Source organism: Myotis lucifugus, unplaced genomic scaffold, assembly GCF_000147115.1.
Source record: "Myotis lucifugus unplaced genomic scaffold, Myoluc2.0 scaffold_698, whole genome shotgun sequence".
NCBI classification, from domain to species: domain Eukaryota; kingdom Metazoa; phylum Chordata; class Mammalia; order Chiroptera; family Vespertilionidae; genus Myotis; species Myotis lucifugus.
This window is the reverse complement of record NW_005871746.1, coordinates 153,367-177,882: the sequence shown is the minus strand read 5'-3', so window position 1 is coordinate 177,882 and position 24,516 is coordinate 153,367. Positions and strand designations below refer to the sequence as shown.

The 24,516-nt window shown below is 42.0% G+C and overlaps 1 protein-coding gene across 4 annotated transcripts in view; it reads right to left on the bottom strand.

The window, feature by feature from the left end:
* Nucleotides 1-19,914, bottom strand: part of SCAPER (S-phase cyclin A associated protein in the ER) — a 154,107-nt gene extending 134,193 nt beyond the window's left edge. For all 4 annotated transcript variants that reach the window (XR_002826915.1, XM_014447709.2, XM_023746575.1 and 1 more), the window contains exons 1-7: nt 19,844-19,914; nt 18,121-18,238; nt 16,743-16,813; nt 12,621-12,815; nt 6,209-6,309; nt 1,799-1,915; nt 519-679 (exon numbers count right to left, since the gene is read on the bottom strand). Coding sequence is in view for 3 of the 4 variants with exons in the window: in XM_014447709.2 (XP_014303195.1) it covers nt 519-679; nt 1,799-1,915; nt 6,209-6,309; nt 12,621-12,815; nt 16,743-16,813; nt 18,121-18,238; nt 19,844-19,849 (769 nt within the window). In the remaining variant the exon portion in view is untranslated. The remainder of the gene's footprint in view (nt 1-518; nt 680-1,798; nt 1,916-6,208; nt 6,310-12,620; nt 12,816-16,742; nt 16,814-18,120; nt 18,239-19,843) is intronic.
* Nucleotides 19,915-24,516: the final 4,602 nt, after the last annotated feature.

The following is a 24,516-nucleotide window of genomic DNA, read 5'->3' as shown; positions in this document are numbered from 1 at the left end:
CAATGTGTCTCTTTTACACCGATGTTTCTTTCTCTTTATCTCTCTCTCCCTCCATCCCTTCTACTTTCTCTAAAAGCAATGGAAAAATATCCTCGGGTGAGGATTAACAACAACCAAAAAAAAAAAAAAAAAGAAAACAGATGTGTGAGTAAAGATAAACATAGAATATTACTTTAATATCAAAATAATATTCAAATATTAATAAAATGAAATAGTGGCATGCAACTTAAAAGCGTATACTGCGTAGAGAATGGAATGACTATTTTTTTTCTTTAAGTCAAAAGAGTTATAAAGGACCTACATTATAAATGAATTGACAAACCTGAGACTAGAATGATTTCCATATGCTTTCATACATTTTTAAAGAATATTTCATAGCTGTAAGTAGGGCAGATTAATATGATATAAATGATGCGAAAGATAACTATATAATGCTATTAGCTCCAATTTCAAATAAAACAAATATTCCCATTGATGTCCACTTGTCTACTAGATAAAAATGAATGAAAGCCACTTGCCATTTTTGCAGGAAGTCTTCTGCACCGTCACTGGTGGGCAAGACTGCGCAGGAGCTACATCTGAAGAAGCAGTAGTCCCTGAATGATGAGCCTTTACCTTGTCAGCCCAACTAACACCTGCAGAAGCCACACGGGGAGCAGCCACTGTGCCAGGTGAAGCCCTATGGAGAAAACTGCTGCATTAATAACTCACATAAATATAAAAGTTAAATATTAAATATATACTCAATAGGTTTAAATGTTAAATAAAATATATTTCGCCCTAGCTGGTTTGGCTCAGTGAATAGAGCGTTGGCCTGAGGACCAAAGGGTCCTGGGTTCAACTCCAGTCAAGGGCACAAGCCCAGGTTGCGGGCTTGATCCCCAGTAGGGGGCATGCAAGAGGCAGCCGCTCAATGATTCTCTCTCATCATTGATGTTTCTATCTCTCTCTCTCCCTCTCCCTTCCTCTCTCTGAAATCAATAAAAAACAATTAAATGAATGAATGAATGAATGAATCTCCAATGAGAGTAACACCTGATTTCTTATCAGAAACCATGGAAACCAGAAGGCAGTGAGAGGACATATTCAAAGTGCTGGGGGAGGGAGAAGGAGGGGGGAGACTTTAAACCAAGAATTATATGCACTGCAAAACTATCTTCAAAAGCTAAAGGATAAAGTAAGTTATTCTCAGATAAAACTTGAGAAAAACTGTCACTAGCAGACATGTTCAACAAGTCATGCTACAGGGAGTCCCCTACAGGCTGAAATGAGAGGACACTGCACAGTAACTTGAATCCACAGGATGAAACAAAGAACACCAGTGAAAGTACTACACAGGTAATAAAAAAGACCATGTGGATGTATTTTTTCTTCTGTAACTCTCTTCTTGTCCTGATTTAACAGACAACTGCATAAAACAATGATTATAAAACTGTGTTGGTGAGATTATCATGTACAAAGATATAATTTATATGACAATAACAATGATAATATGTAGAGCTATCTTTTTGAAAGAACTGTCAGTTCTTGTTATGAGTCATTTAGCATGGAGTATGTTTATGGGTTTAGATTTTGTGCACCTAATTATTTCTGAATATATTATATTTTCTAAAGTTAAACTGTACTGTCCTGGGTTTTTAAAAAACATTTTATTCAAACAATTTCGAACAGATACACAACCATATACATGGGTATTTTTGTAACAGAATATCTGTTTTATAATACTTTAAGTATGTTAACCACAGAAAATAATTTACAGCAATGAAAGCCTTAGTAGTTTTTTTTTAGTTCATCTCACCCAAAATTTAAGCTTCTTCGAGCATTTGATGTTACACTTATTCTATCTGTTGATGGACTTGGAAGCACATGACGTCCCGGAGACATCTTCTTTACTTCCCACGCCAATGACGTCGGTCTGCCGATTCAAGACAGATTACATTAGCAGAGAAAAGAGAGGAAACCTAATGCTTTCTAGAAGTTACTAGTAGGTGGAAACGTAATTAGGTCACAATTTTTTCCTGGAGCACTGTTGACCATAAAGTAACTATATTACCAGTAAGCAATCACAGATGATGCATAGTCAGGATTTTCCACCCACTTCAGCATAGCAAACAACCCTACTTAAATAAAAAAGGCCATGAGGTACAAAGACATGAGATATATAGTACATTATGTTTTGAAAGCCTCCACACACCCAGCTCAACACATTTTAAAATGTGGTACAATGGCTCTGGTTGGATGGCTCGGTTAGTTGGAGTGTCATCCCACACACAGAAAGGATATGGGTTAGATCTCTGGTCAGGGCACACGTGGAGGCAACCAATCAATGTTTTCCTCTCAGATCGATGTTTCTCTCCCTCTCCCTGTCTCTCTCTCTCTAACAAAAACATACTAGTATCTTCTGATGAGGATTAAAAAAAAAGAAATATTGTTTCTTTATAAAAAAGTGGTGCAATGGTACTGATTCAGGCTCGTGTGTCTACTGTCCTGAGAACTACTAGTAAGTGTGTAGTCCTGGGATCCAGACGGAAATGCAGTGAGGAGGTTAACGGAATACCCAGGGAAACATGAAGGCTCCTTTCTCTACCTGAGATCACCCATGTGAGTGGAAGCATAAACACTTTTTTGCTCTTTGCTGAGGAAGCTAACTCCTCCTTCCTCACAGGCCCACAGCCAATCAGCTGCACAATCTCCACTAAAAGGTTTTCCTCCAGCAAAGTGTTCTACACCCCACGCCTTCAGTCACCTCCTCGCTCCCCAGAACCTCTGTGCCTCTCACTCTCCGTTCAGCTAGTGATTTTGATTTTTTTCTCGCAATGTAACACGGATTGTTAGAAAATAAGAAAATTCAGATAAAAGGTTATCCAAATCAAGTCTAAAGCATTTGATAATTCACTGCCCAATCACCTTTCACAAAGGTTGTAACAAATGATACGTCCACCAGATGATACGTGCCCTTTCCCTGGAAGCTTGCCAACAGCTGATCTCTTCTTTTAGAACTCTCATTGGCCTGTGAAAAAGACAGCACTGCCAGCAAGTCTACAATATGTACTATCCGGCACTTTACAAAAAAATGTTTCCTGAGTCCTGGGATAGAGTTTCAGTCTTGTAATGACTTCTTTTTCCTACAGGAATTTCAGTAAAGGTTGTTTAATGTTTTAAAAAATGCTATTTGTGTTTGTTTTTCAAATTTTTGTTTATGATTATCATTACTACTTAGGCTGAACTTTTTAACAACTATTTGAATTTTTTATTTTGGAATTTGCATGTTGGTACCTTCTGCCTGTTTTTTTCTACTGGGATTTGTAACATTTTCTAATTGATTTGAAATCATTTACTACTACTACTATTACTATTATGGCTATAAATCCTTTGGGTTAGATGATGTACCTATTTCTCTTTTAATTTTTTAAGTATAATAACATATTTTCTTCCTATTAAATCAAGCCTATCAATATTTTCTTTTGTGGTTTCTTACTTTGTCTTACAGAGTCCTTGCGCACAATAAAAATATGTAAATATGTATCTACTAAAGGCCCGGCGCATGAATTTGTGCACGGGTGGGGTCCAGCCAGCCTGCCCTGATCAGGCCGGGCTGGCCAGGGAGAGGGGTCGCAGGCGGTTGCCGGGCTGGCCCCGCCCCTGATCAGGTGGGGGAACTGATCAGAGGCGGGGCTGTCCAGGGCCGGGGCCACGGGTGGTTGGGCCACGGGTGGTTTGGCCAGCCAGCCCTGCCCCCTGGTCGAACGCCCAGTTGAACTCCTGGTCAAACTCCCAATTAAGGGGACAATTTGCATATTAGCCTTTTATTATATAGGACTAGAGGCCCAGTGCACAAAATCTGTACACGGGTAGGGTCCCTAGCAGCTGCCGGCTGCCGGCCAGGGCCTCCCTTCATCAGCTGCCAGCTGCCGGCCGGGGCCTCCCTTCCTCAGCTGCCGGCTGCCGGCCAAGGCCTTCTTTCATTCCGCGCTGCTCCCTGGTGGTCAGCGCATGTCATAGTGAGCCATAGAACTCCCAGTCAAACTCCCGCAGGGACACTTTGCATATTAGCCTTTTATATATATAGATATTTTCTTCTCTAAATATGTACAATTTCAGCTTTTATATTTAAGTCTCAAGTCTAGGTGAAATTAATTCTGATGCATGATTTGATAAATATAAGCTGAATAATGCCATTTATAGGGAATTTAAGGTTGCTCTCTGTATCTGAGAGCTGCCTTGAGAGGCAAAGAGAAGAAATGATGTTAACTGGTTAAGGTAAGAAGAGACGCTCCAGGTGTTTCTGAACCATGAGATGGCTGTGAAGGTTGGACTGGGCCTCAGAATCTTTCTCAATACAATCCTCCACACAGCCACCACTGGTTGCCTGGAGTTTGCAAGCAAGAAACAAAAATATAATTAGCTCTTCATGTGCATTGGTGGTTACATTATAGAAACTCAATGAAGTTCAATAAAAAAGAAAATAAAGATTTGTTGTATATAAACTGTACAAGGTCAAGGACCTTGGAAGGGGGACCAAAGGAAGGGGGAACTAGAATCAGGGCTCGTGATGATTAGATTTGGAAGACACAGGCTTTGAAGCAACACTTTTAAATTCTCTAAGATCACATGATTTCTTTCGTCCTTCTTCTCTCTGTACATCTACTCCACTTTCCTTGAACCTGCTTCCCTTTGCTTATCTTCACAGGACAATGTAGCCACCAATCCCACGTCAGCATTATAATCTCCTAACCTGATTCAACCCAGTGAAGAAATGCACCCCCTACACACACAGATCTAATCACATGTTACAAGAAGTAAGGGCAAAATTGCATGGTACAAAGACAACTCAGCCTCACCCACCCAGGAACCGTGGGTAAAGCAGGTGCGCGCGCGCGCGCGCACACACACACACACACAATCAAAATTTTTACTGTGAGAAACAAAAATTTTAAAAGGATCAACACATCATGGTTTCCCTGATTTTGGTTTCCTGTGGAATCAAACCTTTTGGATCTGTCTCTTGGGATCCCTTCACTCTCTTGGTTCCCCCAAAAGAGGCATCCTCTACTGGCTGGTCCACTTACTGAGGCTGAACCAACGTTAAATCCAAGGAAAGAGGTAGCCTGGGCCTATTTTCTTTGGGTCATAGGCATCATTGTAGCTACATGTGACTTGGCCCAGATCAAAAGGGATCAGGTTTCACTTAATAAAAACCTTTTATGGCTCAAAATAAAGTGTACAGTTTTATCATGTCTACAGCACCCTACGTAATCCGGCTCCAGCCCACCTGTCTAGGCTCACCTTATGCTCCGCCTCCCCTTGCTCTCCTCACTCCAGCCCTGCTAACACTACATTCCCGACTCCACTGTGCTCTCCCACCTCCTGGATATCACGGATCCATTACCTCCAATGGAATGACTCTTCTCTTTGCCAAGGTAAGTCCTCCTGATATTCTGTCTCACTGAAATAGGACCTCCTTGGGGAAGCCTTCCTGGACTCAACAAAGCTGCTGAGGGAGCCCTCTCTTATGCTCCCAACACACACTGTGCTTCTTGTTGATTCCACTTTGCACACTGCTCAGTACTTGACATCAATCCTTCCTGTGAGTGAATGCGCCCACCACACATTTCACGAGGGCAGGGCCTGAGTGTTTCCCACCACTAGTCCCAGAGGCTGGCACATCGCATTCAGATGTGTGTGCTGATTCCCGATGAACATTGTAAGGTGGCTCTGGTCTCTCATTACTCCCCTAATTAAAAATCACCCATTTTCCTTACTGTCTTACTACATTAAGAACTACTATACCTTTCCCTACATTTCTTTCCCTTCATACATGCTCTGCACTTCCATGGCTGTCTTAACTTACCCCCTTCATGTGAAAGGCCAACCTCTGTTAAAATCCATCATACCCTTTAAACACTTCTGCTACCTCCACGAATTCCTTCCTAGTCTATCCCGTCCTTTTCTGAAGAGCTGGATTAGTTTTTTATAGTCATATGTTCTATTTTACCCTTCCCTTAGACTACAAATTCATGAAAGTAGTGAACGTACCAAACTTCAGCAGTGAAATTTCTGCACTGGATAAACGGGGCTTGCACTAGTTACCAAATAAATATTTGTTACTCAACTGAATGAGAAATGCGGAGGTCAAGTTCATTGTCAATTTCAATGACCGCTTTAGAAAATGCTGGCAGCTACAATTATAAAGGCCAGAGCTCATTACCTGCTCTGAGCATCGGTCTTCTCTAGCTTTTCCTGAAGTTGAATCCAGTCAATCAATGCTTTGAAATCTCTTACATAATTATCCAGCATCATCAGCACCTCCTAATTGAAAAAAACAACAAACATTAAATTCCATTCTTAGACTAAAAGTTTAAAAAAAACATACTTCAGAGTGAAGAACTTAAAAATTAATAATTTCTACATTATACTCCTTACTGAGGAAGCTACAAAATATACTGATCTAGATTTTTGGTTGTTGTTTTCATTCTTACTGCTTGGCAAGAAATTAGTGAAGCTGAGAAGCTAAAAACCAAGAGATGGTATTGATATTCCTCTCAAGACCTCTAGAATGACCATTCTTTTTTAAAAATATATTTTTATTGATTTCAGAGAAAGAGAAAGGGAGAGAGATAAAGAAACATCAATGACGCCTGACCAGCGTGGCTCAATGGTTGAGCGTCGACCTCTGAACCAGGTGATCACAGTTCGATTCCCGGTCAGGGCATATGCCCGGGTTGCGGGCTTGATCCCCAGTGGGGGGCATGCAGGAGACAGCCAATCAATGATTCTCTCTCATCACTGATATTTTTATCTCTCCCTCTCCCTTCCTCTCTGAAACCAATAAAAAAATTTTTTTTAAAAAAAGAAACATCAATGATGAAAGAGAATCATCGGTTGCTGCCTCCTGCATGCTCCCCACCAGAGATTGAGTCCATAACACAGGCATGTGCCCTGACCGGGAATCAAACCATGACCTCCTGGTTCACCATTCGGTGCTCAACTATTGAGCCACACCATCTGAGCCAGAATGCCATTCTTTTAACCCTCTGTATTGTGACGTTAATAAACAGAAAGTACACAAAACACAAATGTACAGATAAATCATTTCGGAGCACAGACCCAAGCAACCACCACCCAGGACAAGAGTATAACAATTCCAGTCTCTAGAAGTTCCCTGGTATCTCCTCCCTATTACAACTCCATGTCTTTCCAAGGTAACCACTGCTTTAATCTGTAATAGTTCAATTTCACCTTATTCCAAAATCCATATAAATGAACCCATAGTGTATGTATTATTTTGCGGCTTCTTTCTTACATCTGTTTACTAGGTTCATCCATATTTCAGTGTACCTGCAATTCATTTATTGTCGATGTCCAAGGTCACAACTGAACAATATTCTTTAAATGGATATTTACTTATGCAATCAACTGTTGAATTAGATGAGTTCAAATTCTGGATATTACAAATTATACACCGCTACTTATGTAGATGTGCTCTACACTGACTGATGTTTGCATTTCTGTTGGGTATAAGCCCAGGAGTGAAACTGCTGAGTCACAGGGCAGGAGTATGTTCCACTTTAGTACACGACACATACTGGTTTTCCAAGGAGACTGCCATCCCACCAGCAGTATATGAGAGTTCCCTTTTCTCCACATCCTTTCCAATACTTATTTGTCTTACTGGCAATAGCCATTGTAATAGGTGTGAGGTGGTATCTCATTGTAGTTTTTGTTTTTTAAATACATTTTTATTTATTTTAGAGAGAGAGGGAGAGAGAGAGAGAAACATCAATGAGAGAGAAACATGGATCAGCTGCCTCCTGCACACCTCTTACTAGGGATCGAGCCTGCAACTCAGGAAGACCAGGAATTGAACCAGTTACCTCTTGGTTCATGGGTTGACCACTGATCCAAACTGGCCAGGCTCACTGTAGTTTTGATTTGCATTTCCCTTATAGCTACAATTTTTTCTTATATCTATTAGCAACTGTATGTCTTCCTTGAAAAAGTATCTATTCAGGTCCTCTGCTAATTTTTTTAAATGTTTTTATTGATCTTTAGAGAGAGAGGAAGTGAGAGAGAGATATAGAAACATGGATGAGAGAGAAATATCATCGATCAGCTGCCTCCTGCATGCCCCCTACTGGGGACTGAGCCTGCAACCCCGGCATGGGCCCTGACCCAGAATCGAACCGGTAACTCTTGGTTCATGGGTTGACGCTCAATCACTGAGCCACAGGGGCCGGACCCTCTGCTCACCTTTTAACCATTTTTTCTCCTTATTAAGTTGTGTGTGTTCTACAACAGCCAAGACATGGAAACAACCCAGTGGCCTTCAGCAGGTGAATGGATACAGAAGAGGTGGTACATATCTACAAAGAAATACTACTCGGCCATAAAAAAGATAAAATATTCCCAAATGAAGTACATCCCATGGAAAAGGACAAAAACCATATGATTTCACTCATTTGTGGGATAGACAACAAAAAGCAACCAAAGAACAAACAAAACAAACAAAAAACCACACACAGAAACAGCAACAAACGATGGCTACCAGAGGAAATGGGGGTAGGAAGGATGAAGACAGCAGAGGGTCAGACACAAGGTGGAGGAAGCGCCCGGATGCGGTGTCATGTGGCTTGTACAGGTGTGTGCAGACAGCTGCACACCATGACACGTATAGGATACTGTTAGCAGTTACCCCAATAAATTTAATTTTTTAAAATGATAACTTGTTCTATGAAAACATTACTTTTCCATAACTAAGTTTGAAACTGACTTTATAGTATCAGTGGTACTCAAAGGTCTCAAAAGCACTTTTCAAATATAAATGCTTAAAAATTTTGACTACACTTTAGAAATTAGGCCCAACACTAACAATAAACTACACCTAATTACTCACAAACGAAATACAGCACCAACCTCACTTTAGTCACAAGAGTTATATTCTACTATAAAAGAACCCTTCTGAACAAAGAAGTATTGTTTATCTCCTTTCAAAGATAATCCTTAGTGACAAATCACTGGTAATAGTCTTCTACAATCAGGAAAAGGGAAAAATTTTTATTTAGTTGGCTTCCTTTTCTCAATTCTACTAATATAATTAAAATTAGTTAACTGAATTCATTCAACTTAAATCAATTAGAGCAAAGATTAAATTCAGAATGAATCTCACTTTTAAAAGAAGAGGAGGAGGAAGAGGAGGAAGAGGAGGAGGAGGAGAAGAAACAATCTCTACAGGACAAGACGACAGCAGCTATACCTCTGATACTCGTTGGCACAGAGAAAGTACATTTGGTGGCTTAAACAACCTATTTTAAGGAATGTTTAGCTCCACTTAATCAGAAGTGATCAGAGTGGAACCATGCAGCTGTAATCCGAGTCGTGTTTTACGAACAAGGGAACACAAACAAGACACGCAGCTGGAGCAGCCTCGCAGCCAATGATGCACATCTTTCTCCCCACGGCATGAAGGCCATTTTGTCAAGCAGGATGGAAAAGAACAAAAGTGCCTCTGAAAGTAACGTTATAGGCGCTCAGATAAGCACATATAGACGTACAGCTAAAATTACCAATTACTGTACCAATTGGCTGCAACAGATTTGATTGGTTTGTAATTAATTCTCGTCACTGGCGCACAGTGCCGGACGGGTGGCGCCATCCCTTTGTCCTGCTGACACCTAACACCAGCGCACAGGCCCTTGGGCCCAGGGCATCAATACAGCCTCCAACTCAGCTCCAGGAGTGAGCAGTGCTGAGCCCAGTGGTGAGGAAGGGGTGGAGACACGCACCACATGAGAAGGCAGTGATAAAGGGAACCTTATTAAAGACAGAGCTTCACAAAGTGAAACCAGTTTTAAAGAGCACGATTTTTAAGACCGGCTTTATTTTAAGCTACTAGTGCAGTGGTTCTCAACCTTCTGGCCCTTTAAGTACAGTTCCTCATGTTGTGACCCAACCATAAAATTATTTTCGTTGCTACTTCGTAACTGTCATGTTGCTACTGTTATGAATCATAATGTAAATATCTGATATGCAGGATGGTCTTAGGCGACCCCTGTGAAAGGGTCGTTCGACCGCCAAAGGGGTCGCAACCCACAGGTTGAGAACCGCTGTCCTAGTGGAACAGTAGTTCATGGAAATCATCTGAAAGAAAAACGGCCGATAAACCCCTCTCAATCATGTTAATAACATCATTCAGTTATCCGCACGAGCAAGCCAGCCCTCCCGCAGACCCTTGTGGGAACCAGTGAGAGGATGGCTCCCACCTCACCACCTGCGCCCTCTCCCCACCCACCCTCTGTCCACTTCATAAGGGAGAAGGGGAAACGCAGTGCTGATGGTGAGCACACAGTGTGTTGGAATGTCAGTTCGCAACAAGTCCTGCAGGAGTGGCTGATGGCATAACAGGCACATCGTCAAGCGAAAAAAATGAGAAATTCAGCCTCTTGATTACAGAGGTGGCCCTAGTCCATAATCCTGGCTGAAACAGAAAACATACTTTGTACTATCATGTTATACTTATCATGTGAATTATATAACAGAGCTATTATTAACTGCAAAAACACAAAAATCAAATCAAAAACAGTGACAAATCTTGTCAATACTTCTGCAGATCAAGGGTTGACTCCACCTGTAGAATGAGGGGAAAACCTGGATTATGTATCTCACAAAGATACTAACAAATGAGATAATGGAGAAAAGAATTTTTAAAAAAACCACCTCTAGGTAGTATATACCCAGCACATGTTGTGTATTTTCATCCCCACCTGGACGTCCTGGAGGGGAGGGTAGTCGAGTTGGGTATGAAAATACTGTTAAGCTCCCAGGTTTCATTCCTCAGTATAAGCCTCTGAGCATCTGGGCACAGCACAAAGAATAGAGACCACACCTCTACCTCTCTGCTCTCACTGTCAAAACCTCCATCGTTACATCTACAACTTGAACAACAGGTTTCTACTCCTGTTACACCTTCACGAAGCGTTGGTGGACGACTGACAGAGCCAGGAACACAAGCCACACTGTCTATGGCTCCAGTGCAGACCAGAGAACAGGCAGGGGTTTCCTCTGCTCAGCACAGAGACATACTGACAATCAGACAAACTCATTTCCATGAAGAGGTACACTCTTTACAAACAAATTTGATTTCTTCACTCAACCTTCTGTTATTTTTCATCATAAAGACAAACAATGTGCTAGTCTGACTGATCCCGAGGGCTGACCTGGAGATGATCTAGCCCCACATACTCACTTTATGTAAGAAAATATAACTCAGAATTAAGTCCAATAGTGTTATCTACCACAACATGCTGACTCATCAAACTCTGTGGATACGATTTTGCCCCAAAATATTTTTTAAATAGAAGAAATTTTATATGCTGATAGTAACAGTATTAATTGTGACAATCAAACCATAAATCTGGATAATTTCAATTACTCTTCATTCTAAACATCTGCTTCTGACGAATCATAATTCTAAGCTAATCTAAAACCTGTTTTGGTTGTTTCCAATTTCAGAGGAAAGGCAGCTGCTGTCTCAACGCATAACTTCCCTTTGACCCGACATACATTTCAGAGGTCGGCAGCCAATGCAGGGTTCTCAACCTGCTCACTGTAGAAACAGAGAGGCTACCTTCGTAATATGTCCATAAAGATGTATCACTGTGGATTTTCTCAATTAATTTTATTCAGTATAAAGTAATACAGCATACAGTTTGTATTTACTAAAAAGCCAGGCTTTGCAGTGAATTTTTAGAGACAGCTCACGCTGTGTGTCTGTTTAATATCCTATTACAAACACAAGGTTATCTAAAAATAGAAACATGCCTCACTGATGACATGCCATCCCCGCCCAGGATGGTTTAGGTAGCCTCAATCTCACTTTTCCCCACCCAGAGTGAAGTAGGAGAGTGATGGTATCTCAACGAAAAGGGAGCAATGTCTAATTCAGGGGTAGGCAAACTTTTTGACTCGAGGGCCACAACGGGTTCTTAAACTGGACCGGAGGGCCGGAACAAAAGCATGGATGGAGTGTTTGTGTGAACTAATATAAATTCAAAGTAAACATCATTACATAAAAGGGTACGGTCTTTTTTTTTTTAGTTTTATTCATTTCAAACGGGCCGGATCCGGCCCGCGGGCCGTAGTTTGCCCACGGCTGGTCTAATTAAAGACAGTAAACGGGAAACCAAAGAATGTGAAAAGTCTCACTAGTGCCACCTACAGTATCAAGGGAGAATGAAGAGAAGAGATTTTAAAAATAAGTGTGTGTGTGTGAGATTTCTTGCCCAGGACTATATATCAAGACAGCTTTCTACCAAATCTTGCACACAATATAAAAGCACATAATTAGGTAATGCAAAAACCAACGACCAAAGTACCCTTGAAAAACCAAGAAACACCCGAAGCTCTCACAGAAGCAGCGAGGAGAACAGGGGTGGCAGGGATGGGGGACTAGGGACAGGCTGGTCAGAGGGACAAACGGTCAGTTGTGACATGAGCAAGTTCTGGGGACCTTCTGTGCGGCGCTGCGACGACAGGTAACACACGGAGGGAAAGGAGCGAGGCGGGTGGAGCAGAGACGGGAGAGTCTGCTTCAAACGGATCGCAAAGCCTCACACAACACTTACCTTACACTCCACCACACTCTGATCCGATTCACACGTGACATAGATTTCATCGACTGCCCGGCGAAGGTTGTCAAAAAGAAACGCCCAGTATCTGGCTCTTAGATCAATTTTGCGAGGGTGCCTTGTTTTAGTGGGACTTTTATCGAAGTGTTTATCTCCAGTTGTAGATGTTATTTTACAATCTACCGCGGTGTTCTGGTGAAGCAAAACAAAACGTGAAAAAAATGTTTTGAAAATCCTCCATGGATGGGATTATTACATAAAGCACATGTTTCAACATAAATACTTAAAAACATGACATCATTCTTCTCAGCTTATATCACAGCACATTGGAATCACTTAAACAAAGCTTGTCATCTCAAACGGAAGCCTCAGGTTTGTAAAGTTAATTCTTATTTCAGGCATGTCTCACTGGAGGTATTAGAAGGACCTCAACTGTGACTAGATCCTTATTCAAAAAGGAGCACGAAAGAGGCTCCTGATTTACTGGAACCGTGTGTGGCACATTTATACACATTGACAAATAATAAAGGGCAAGGCCAACATTTTGAAACAGCGTGCATATATTCTTTTCATTGAAAAAATAACATACACTGCATAGTTCTACTCAGCTGCTTAATTTTATTGTAAACCATTTTTCAATTTAAAGTAAAAATTAACATGTAAGTGCAAAACAACTGCCGAGGAGAAAAGATGATGGATTCCTATCACCAGGCACATGCAACTGCAACCTCCCGGCCCAGCAGCACCTGCAGCCACAGGGACCAGGACTCACAACACGGGTGGCAACACCTGCGGGCCTAACAGCCCCAGAAACAGGGCAGGTGCCCGCTGCCCGAGCTCCCCACCCACCAACGCAATCCCCATGCCATGGAGACACTGCCCAAGACCCCCAAGACCCCAGACTCAGCGGGTACCGCCATCTCAGTGGCAATACTGCAACAGCAGAGACCTGGGCAGCAGCCAGGTACCAGCGACCCCCGATACACAAACAGCAACAAAGAGGGCAGCTGTGACCCCTCTGCCGGACACCTTGGAAGGTAGACAGTGCTGGCTATCAATTCTAACGAGTCAGCTCAGGTAAGAGAAACCAAAACCTGTCCTATAGCACCACCTACTGGAAAACAAAAAAAGGCCTCTAATTACCAACCTGTTGAATTGCAAGGCAAAAAAAGCTTTACCTAAATTAAGGAAGTTGTTCACTACTTCAAATTCACTGGCTGAGGGAAAACCCATCAAGCACCAGGAATAATCACAGTAACACAGTGTCACACACACACAAAAGAGACAAATCTCCAGAAACCAAACTTAAAGTCATGGAAGACTGTGATCAAAATGATCGAGAATTCTAAATGGCCGGGTGGCTCTGGTGGTTAGAGCCAGACAAGAATAATTTATCCAGCAAAGTTATGCTTCAGATATAAAGGAGAAATAAAGACTTTCTCCAACAAAAAAACTGATGGAGTTCACCACCATAAGACTTGGCTTCTGCCCTGGCAGGTTTGGCTCAGTGGATGGAGCATCGGCCTGTGGACTAAAGGGTCTAGGTTCGATTCCGGTCAAGGGCACCTACCCTGGTTGTAGGCTCTCAATCCCCAGTAGGGGGCGTTCAGGAGGCAGCTGACCAATGATTCTTATCATTGATGTTTCTATCTCCCTCTCCCTCTCCCTTCCTCCCTGAAATCAAACATGTATTTAAAAAAAAAAAGACTTGGCTTCTAAGACATGTTGAAAGGAGCTCTTCTGCCAGAAAGGAAAAGACAAAAGTCTGACAAGGTGATAGGGATGATCAGAATTGAGTGTTAAAAACCGAATTATTGCATAAAGGTTAAAGGGGGAAATCATTAAAAATAACTATTGCTACTTCAATTTGGTGATGAACACATACCATAAAAATAGATAATTTGCAGCAACAAATACATAATAGGGAGTAAGTAAAGGATGAAACTTATATAGGCAAGTAAAGATAAGATGCTATTGAAGAAAAAGGACTACTTTATATGAACTCTGGACAGCCACAAAACAGAAATCCAGCCCAGCTGGTGTGGCTCAGTGGTGGAGCACCCACCCATGACCAGGAGGTCACCGGTTCGATTTCCAGTCAGGGCACAGCCTGCCTTGTGGGCTCAATCCCCGGTGAGGGCATGCAGGAGGCCAATGGACGTTTCTCTCTCATTGATATTTCTATCTCTCTATCCCTCTTCCTTCCTCTCTCTAAAGAAGGAAATCAGTAAAAACAGAAATCTAGATCAGAGACACAAACATAAAAAAGAGAAAATGAAGACAATCATCATAGAAAAGCACCAAATTAAAATATCAGTCACAAACACAAGAGAAAATCAACAATGGAGCTATAGAGCAATCAGAAAACCAAAAATGGCAAGAGTACGGCTTCATATATCAATATCACCTTAAATGGAAATGAACAACTCACCAATCAAAAGGTACAGAGTAGCTGGACAGATGAAAAAACAAGACCCAACAATACAATACACTGCCTTAAGGAGACTCATCTCAGTTACCAAGACAAACACAGGTTCTAAGGGAAGGTGTGGAAACTAATGCTCCAAGCAAATGGTAGCTAAAAGAAAGCATATGTAGCCATACTTTATCATACAAAACAAGGGACATTATATATATATATATATATATATAGGCATTATATGAAGGACACAACCAAAAAGAAAACGCAACATTAACATAAATGCACCCCACTTAGAAGCAAGTAAATACATAAAATAATTACTAACAGATCTAAAGGTATATATTTACGATAATAGTAGGAGACTTTAGCACCTCACTTAGACAGTAGAGCAAGAAAGAAATATTGGCCTTAAATGACATGAGTCCAGATGTCCTTAAATAGATATATACAACATATTCCATCCAGAAACGACAGAATACACATACTTCTCAAGAGCACATGGACAGACCATATGTTGGTACACAAAGTAAGTCTCCATAAATTTAAGATTGAAATTATATCGCCCTGCCCGATTTGGCTCAGTGGATAGAGCATCGGCCTACAGACTCAAAGGTCCCAGGTTCGATTCCGGTCAAGGGCATGTACCTGGGTTGCGGGCACATCCCCGGTAGGGGGTGTGCAGGAGGCAGCTGATCGATGTTTCTCTCTCATCGATGTTTCTAACTCTCTATCCTTCTCCCTTCCTCTCTGTAAAAAATCAATAAAATATATATATATATATATATAAAAAGATTGAAATTATATCAAACATCTTTTCTGATCACAATAGTATGAAACTAGAAATTAACTACAAGAAGAAAAATGAAAAATCCAAATATGTGGAAATTAAACAACATGAACTGAACAACAAATGGGTCAATGAAGACATCAAAGGAGAAGTCAAGAAATACAAGGAGACAAATGAAAATAAAACTATGACAACCAGCATCTGTGGCAGGGCAGGGAACCTCTTCTCTGCCAACGGCCGTTTGGATATTTATAACATCATTCAAGGCCACACAGAATTATCAACCTAAAAACTAGGCTGCTGTATTTGGTCAGACATTTAATCAACTCACCCCTAATGCCTTGGTTTCTCTTACCTGAATCATGAAGAAATAGAAAATCTGAACAGACCAATCACTAGTAAGAAAATTGAAACAGTAATCAACAACCTCCCCCAAACCAAAAGTTCAGGACCAGATGGCTTCCCTGGTAAATGCTACCACCCAGTCAAAGATTTAATACCTCAATTTCCTCATTTGTAAATGAAGACAGTAATAATGCCTACGTCACAGGGTTATTATGATAAGCAAATAAATTAATATTTGTAAAGTATTTAGTACAAGCTGTGCACAGAGTACTATATAAATGTCTTTTAGCCCTGGCTGGCATTTCTCAGTGGTTAGGATGTTGGCATGCGCACCATAGGGTCTCGGGTTGGATTCCTGGTCAAGGGCACATACCTGGGTTGCAGGTCCGATTCCCACCCCGGATCGGTTGGGGTGAGTGTGGGAGGCAACCAATTGATGTATCATGTCGATGTTTCTCTCTCTCCCCCTCTTCCTTTCCTTTCACCCTCTCTAAAAAATTAATAGAAAATAAATTGTATTTTATAACTAAAATAAAAAGTGAGTAAAGAGTTGCATATGCTTTACCTGTTTAGTAGTTTTATGAGTGCCCTGAATTGTCCTCTTTGGTTTTCCACCAGTTTGAAATTTAGATTTTCCTTCAAGGCAAGAATAAACAGATAAATATACAGATCGACAAACAGACAATATAAAATGGAACCACACAAATCACTCAGACACACTAACACACAACCTCCCTCTAGTCACAGTCAACCTGAACCACAGCTGTAACTGAAACAAATTCCCAAGGTCCCAGGGACTATTCTCATGGAACAGCTTCCTCAGAACAGGAGTGAATCAACTCCTTAAAGAGGTCAGAGTTTCTGACAATTTAAAAACAAGGTCAAATGGAAAACTTCTGGAAAAAATTTGTTTCATGAGTGAAAACATGAATAAAAATAAATTCTAATAAGATCAAGTTAGTGATACTTCTCAACTTATATATACAGGTCTGAAAAATACTTATTTGAACTCAAATCGTATTTCAACAATGAAATTAGGAATACATTTTTTACAACATAAAACTCAGTATTTTCTGTTTTGATTAACTTACCTAATGTATGACATACAGTTTCATTTTGAAACGGGAGGTTTTTTACTTGTTTGTATTTTTGCAGTCAGACATCTCTCTCTCACTTGTTCTTTTTTTTCTTTTTTATGAAAGACACCACCTACTGCCCTGACCAGAGAGCTGGCCCGTGCACCGGAGGGTTGCAGGCTCATTCCTGGTCAAGGGCACATAGCTGGGCTGCAGGTTTGATCCCCAGCCCTGGCTGAGATACATAGATAATCAATGTGTCTCTCTCATATGGCTGTTTTCTCTCTCTCTGTCTTTCTCCTCCTCCTTACACTCTCTCTAAAAAAACAAATCATTGAAAAAAATATCCTTGGGTGAGGATTAACACCACCAAAAAAAGAATAATAATAACACTTTCCTGAAACCATTTGCATATTAGATAAAAAGGCAATGAAAAACTACTTATTTAATTTATACTAATTTGCCTGAGAGTCCTAATTATAAACAGTTTTTAGTCTATCTACTGTTCAGGAATAAGTATAACCTTCTAATTTATAACAAAATGAAACTTATTTTTAATACGCATCATCACTGCCCTGGCCAGTAGCTCAGTGGTTAGTGTCAGAGCACAGACCTAAGGGTCTAGGGTTCAAGTTCTGGTCAAAGGCATGTACCTGGGTTGCAGGCTGGATCCCCAGCCCAGCTGGGGTGCGTGCGGGAGGCAGTCAATCTGTGTGTCCCTCTCACGTTGATGTTTCTCTATCTCTCTCTCTCCCTTCCTCCCTCCCTCTCCACCTCTCCCCTCTCTCCCTCACTTCCACTCTCTCTAAAAATCAACAGGAAAAATATCTTTGGGTGAAGATTAACAACAACAAAAAATATACCTACCATCATCATCTTTGCTTTCTAGTGGAACACTCCAAGCTATTAGATTTCTTGCTGTACGACCCTCCTCTGCAACTATTCTCCTTACTTTGTCATGGCTGTTGGAGCGCTGGAATGAAGCCTATGTACAGAAAAGAGAATATTGATTGAATTATTAGTCAAGATATAAAATATATTTGGCAGATAAATGCATTATTTCTTATGTTTCTCAGAAAGAAAACACACTCTATTCATTTTTCATAATCCCGTTCCTATAAAAACATAACTAGTAACTTAAGTAGAATCGTTTTGAACATTTCAATCTAAGTAAGCATCAGGGTTTGAAATGCAATAAATGAGTCTGAGATACTTCATAACATTGTGGATTTCTATTTCAAGCAGTATTTTAACCTCGATTCCTTTCTTCAAGAAGACGTAAACAAAACACATTACTTCCATCCAAAGTCACAGTGTGCCACCTAGTGCTACATGGAGACTTTTACAAAGGTTTGCTCAAATATTAGATGTTTCAAAAAAAAAGCAAACACCAGTTTCACGTAAAAGTTTTTATATTCAACTCTTATAAAATATAGTCTAACAAAGCAATTGTTCATAATGTTCACCAAAGTGTCTACAGATTTTTGAAACTTGCTCCTAGACTGGGGGAAAGTTATTTTCACTCATCTCTAAATAATTTCTACTTGTAGCAACTTCACTGATAATCTGGAACTGGTATCAAGCATGCTTATTAAATGTTTATGTCTGTATCTACATAAAAGTATCTCCTTACACAGGAATTAAGAGAGAGGGATTCACAAACTGCACTGGGACTCCCCGAGGCCACACATGAGGGAATGAGAAGGAAGGAGGTACAGCACAGCGATGTGCTGGGAACCAGAGTGAAAACATCTGATTTGTTTGGTAATGGCCACCCCAAACCTCCCAAGGCGGTTTCCAGGAAGGCTGGTTCCCCTAGAGACTCCATTCCCTCCTCCTCCTGGGCTGGAGTGGTATTGTTGAAGGAGAGACTTAGACCTGCCTGGAAATCTCGAGTTAGAAAAGGAAGTGTAGGGAAGGGAACCTGTCTGTCCAGGCTTTGGGGAGTTTCACCACGTTGACCCCATCCCAGACCCAGAGAGCGCCTGGCCCAACCTGCCAGCCTCAGGGAGAGGGTGGCTTCTTCAGAGCTGGCTGGGTCCTGGGCAGAAAAGCAGGGCAAGCTGTTGGCATGGATTGATTTATATCTTTTTAAAATTAAGACAAAAAGGAAGCTGGCTTCCACTTGTGTATCTGCCCTAGGTCCCACAAATGGTAGGAGTGTAGCTCTCAGGATGAATACTACATTCACAGTTGTTCACTTTATTACTGTGCTTCACAACAAATGTGTTCCCTAGAGTAACTTGTATGTAACAAACGTGACATCAGAAAAGATAATAAATAAAAAATAGGTTGGCCCATCTGGTGTGGGGTGTTGCTCCATGGTTTGCACCTTGACCCAGGAACCAGGAGGCCACTGTTCGATTCCCGGTCAGGGCACATGCCTAGGTTGAGGGCTTGACCCCAGAATGGGACATGCAGGAGGCAGTCGATCCATGATTCTCTCTCATCATTGATGTTTCTATCCTTTCTCCCTTCCTCTCGCTGAAATCAATAAAACATTTTTTTAAAAAATGGGTGGAAGAAAGAAAGGAAAGAGGGAGCCCCCCAAAAAATTAAGGTTAGTGTTTGAGGTAGTTTGATCACTTACCATCATTCTTTAATTCCCTTCTATGCCAAGAAGCGCTCATTTATCAAATAAACCCATGGGGTATGACTCCTAGAATTAAAAAACAATTAATTATACACACACACACTAGTAGTCATAACATTGTCAAGAAAACATATCTATATATATAAAAGGCTAATATGCAAAGTGTCCCCTCGGGAGTTTGACCGGGAGCCCGGGAGTTCGATTGCTGGCTATGATGTGTGCTGACCACCCGGGGCCGGCCCTGATCTCCGGCCAGGCCTAGGGACCCTACCTGTGCATGAATTTCGTGCACCAGGCCTCTAGTTTATTCATAAAAAGATAAAAATCTCATCCCAAGTTTCTAATTAATTTAACAACAAAAAAATTGCTCCTTTATACTGCCTGTTTCAATATAATATAGCATGTTTTAAATACTCCATGTTCTCCAAAAAATAAAATAAAATGGGACAGTGTTAATTACAGGAGCAGCCCATGATAGCCCAACCCAGAGGCTTCCGTGTTTTTTACTCCCATCTATAAACACACACACACACACACACACACACACACACACATACACTCTGTATCCTGACTGTTTACACATGTTTAACTAAAGCAAGTTTCATGAAGTAATACGTATCCCTGTTATGTGAGAGGCACTCTGAGATTTCCTTCTCTGCTCTATTTTTTAAATTATTGCTTTCACTTTGGTTTATGACCCACTAATAAATCCCAAGCCCGGGTAAGGAGCACTGTGCAACCTTCTTGGAGGCCTCTCCCTCCAGGGAGCATGCTGTGCCTTTTCCTTCCCTTCCCACCTTCCCCTCCCTCCCATACCCTCAAAAAAAATAAAGTAAAATAAAATAAAATCCTCTTGGAAACTTTCAAAAAGTGAGATAAGTGAGATTTTATCATAATATGTTAATCACCAATTATATGAGACTCTCCATAGAAAAGACCCTGCTTGACAGGAAACCTAGTTAATGTGGCCAGACCTTTACTCAAAGAAATCCAGAGCAGAGGAACCAGACAGAGCACAAAGGGACAGGGAAACTGCTGGAAAGAATGGCCTAACCCGGTAAGAAGAGCTCATGAACAAAGAAAAGAAGCAGCAACTAGAACCAAAACGTTTGGAACGAGAGCCGAGATCTTTTATCCTTTGTCACGTGAATTTGCTCCTTTTAAATGCGGCACCTCCAATGAAAACATATGTGCAAACAAAAGTTTATATACAAGCATTCACAGCAGTATTATTTATAATAGCCCCAACCTGGAAATCACCCAAGTGTCCACAAATGATGGATTTTTAAAAAGGAGTATATCCATCAATGGAATATTATTCAGCCATAAAAAGGAAGAAAGTGTGTATACATGCTGCAACATGGGTGAACCCTGAAAACATCACGCTTAGTGAAAGAAGCCAGTCACAAAGACCACATATTACATGTATATGGAATGTCCAGACGGGCAGTCCATAGTCAGAACACAGATCACTGGTTGTCTAGGGTTTCTTCTGAATATACTAAAAAAAAACATGTGTTAAAGGGGTGAATCGTACGACATCCAGCTCAGTACAGCTGTTGGATTTTTAAAGGGCAGCCCCTCTGCTCAACACTCCCCAGGCCTCTCCGTCTCACTCAGAGTAAAAGCCTAACTCCTCACAGTAACTGCCACGCCCTCCACTTCCTAGCTCCCCCTAAACTTCCCAGCTCCCCCTAAACTTCCTAGCTCCCCCTAAACTTCCTAGCTCCCCACACCTCTCGCACCTCCTCCTCTCCTCCCTGATGCTCATTGCACTCCAGCCACACTGGCCTTTTCGTGTTCCCCACATAGCAGACACACTCCGGGCCCAGGGCAACCCCATCTGGAACAGCCCATCTTTGGCCTTCCCAAGCACTATCTTAAAAATTGCAACCCATTTCTCCTGATTCCCACCACCTGCAGGCCTTATTCCGCTTCTCCTCTAGAGCACTTATCACCATATATTATTTACTTGGTTGATGTAGTGTCCCATCTTTCCCAACAAGAATGCAAGCTCTGTGATGTCTCTTGGGTTTCATTATTGCTATAGCCTCGGAACGTGGAACAGATCATGGCACTGAGTAGGCATGAATATGTACTAACGAATGAAACTCATGCTAAAAAATCTGTTCCTTTCCTCTCACATTCGACATATTCAAAGCCTGCCAATTCTTCAAGGCCAGTTCAAAAGGGATCTTCATAAACCCTCCTCTGACACCCCAGCTGAGAGAGATCTTCATCTGAATTCCCAGACTTTATCCAAATTCTTTCCATCTAAAAAGCGGGGGAAGGCATGATATAGTGGAAAGGCTTTTTGGAGGCACCGAGTCCACCAAAGCACTGTGACTTTGAGAAGTCATTTAACCTCTCTGAGTTTCAGTATTCTCATCTCTAAAAATGAAGGCCAGGCATTTACCCAACAAACAAAAACATAGTTTCCACAACAAGATCTATATACAAATGTTCAAATCAGCTTCGTTCATAATATACCACAACTGAATCAACCCAAATATCCATCAAGAGATAATCAAATTGTGATATATCCATAAATAGAATAGAATGAACTGATACAACGAAAAAGATAAACTTCAGCATTATGTGTGGAAAAAGAAAAAGAAACTGGACACAAAAGCGTACATACTGAATGATTCCATTTATATGAAGTTTAGAACATTCAAAACTAATCTTAGGTGAGAAATGTTGAGGGACGGCTACCTTGGTCGAAGGGGAAGCTTGGACTAAGAAGGTACAAGGGGACTTTCTGGGAGATGGAACTGTGGTAGTGGTTCAATTGTATATAAAATTGATGGTATTTATGGAACTGTCCACCTAAAAAGTGAGTGCACTTTGTATGTAAATTATACCTGAATAAAATGATTCAAAAAAAAAGGACAGATAGCTGAGGGGTGGAATATGAAGGCTACCCCTGACTTATAAAGTTGCTAGAAGGATTAGATAAGGAACATACATACTGAAATAAGTACGACACAGCGAGAGAGTGCATACTGGTGTGGGACTGAATCCCAATGTAGCCAGTTTTTATAGTTACTGGTTATATAGCCTCGGACAAGTCCCTTAATCTCTCGGAAATGACGTTTTCACTTCTGTTCAGACAATACGTCTGCTTTGCTTAAATGGTCGCATACTAGAGATCACCAAGTTAATGCAGCATCTGACATACAACAGGTGCCCAGATACTTTTTTATATAACATATAAAACCTGCACATATAGATGCTCAGTAAGTGTTATCCTCTCTTCCCCTTCTTCCTGCATGAGAGCTTTCTTAAGAGGAGAGGATCGATGTCTGAATGATCTTCTGCTTAAAGTGCCTTACAAATGGCAGGCCCTCAACACAGATTCTGAAGGAAAGGAAGGAAGTTCAGTGGCTTGATGATTACGAGGGATTAATAAATAGGCAAAGCAGAGGATTTTCAGGGCAGCGGACGTCCTCTATGCGGCACGACAATGGTGAAGCCCCAGGACAAACATTTTTAAAGTCTATGTTTAGAACACTCTGTCTTTTGGGCCACAGTCACCAAAGTGATGTATAAATGCATGTGCACAGGAACACTGATGAGGCTTCCGTGCATAACCCAGCGGGTGCCCTGACCTGCACCAGGACGGGCTTAACCATGGACAGTAAAACCTCGCAGCTCAAGGGAGTGGGAAGGAAGATGGACCAAGCCAGTGGTTCTCAACCTTCCGGCCCTTTAAATACAGTTCCTCATGTTGTGACCCAACCATAACATTATTTTCGTTGCTACTTCATCACTGTCATGTCGCTACTGTTATGAATCGTCATGTAAATATCTGATATGCAGGATGGTCTTAGGCGACCCCTGCGAAAGGGTCGTTCGACCGCCAAAGGGGTCGCGACCCACAGGTTGAGAACCGCTGGTTAGCCTTTGCTGAGGGCAGTTCCACACGCTCTGCAGACTCCTCGGTTACTCGCTATCAACAAACGTATGAGATGGGAAGCATGTTCCCCATTTCACAGATGAAGAAGCCGAGCCCCGGAGAAATGAACGATCTGCTGGGATTCAAAGCACCATCCGTCCGTCCGTCCGTCCGTCCGCCGTCACAGCTCATCCGATCCCGCTTCCTCCCACACGGACAACCCGTCAAACCCTTAACAACGGGCTCTTTGATGGAGGAAAACACTCGTTCCTCACGGGGTGTTTGCTATTCAGACCGGCTCACTCTGTGGCATCAGTGAACAAGCACCCAGCACGTTTGTAAGGAAAGTCATAATTATCAGGGAAAGAACAGGAGCAGAGCCGAACACCAACCAGAATTCAAGCCGGGGCTGCCCGGCCCGCCCGCCGACCTGAGGCCGAAAGCTTCCCCCGGACCCACCACGTGCCGGCAGGTGCCCGGGACGGAGGCGCCGCTTCCGGCCTCAGTTTCCCTTTCTGCACCGAGCACAGCCCCCCATCCCTCCGCCGATGAGCATGAAACGGCGCTGAAACCAACACTGTGAACGGCACCGAGCAACACACCCAGCATTACAGCCCGTCGGCCGCCCTCCGAGCGGCTCTGTCCGCGGACAATAACCGGCACCCACGGGGGGGAGGCGGCCGCGGAGGCCGTGGCAGCAGGTGCGGCCCGACCCGGCGTCGCCCGCTGTCTTCACCCGCGCGCGGACAGGGGCGCTGACACGGGCGCAGCC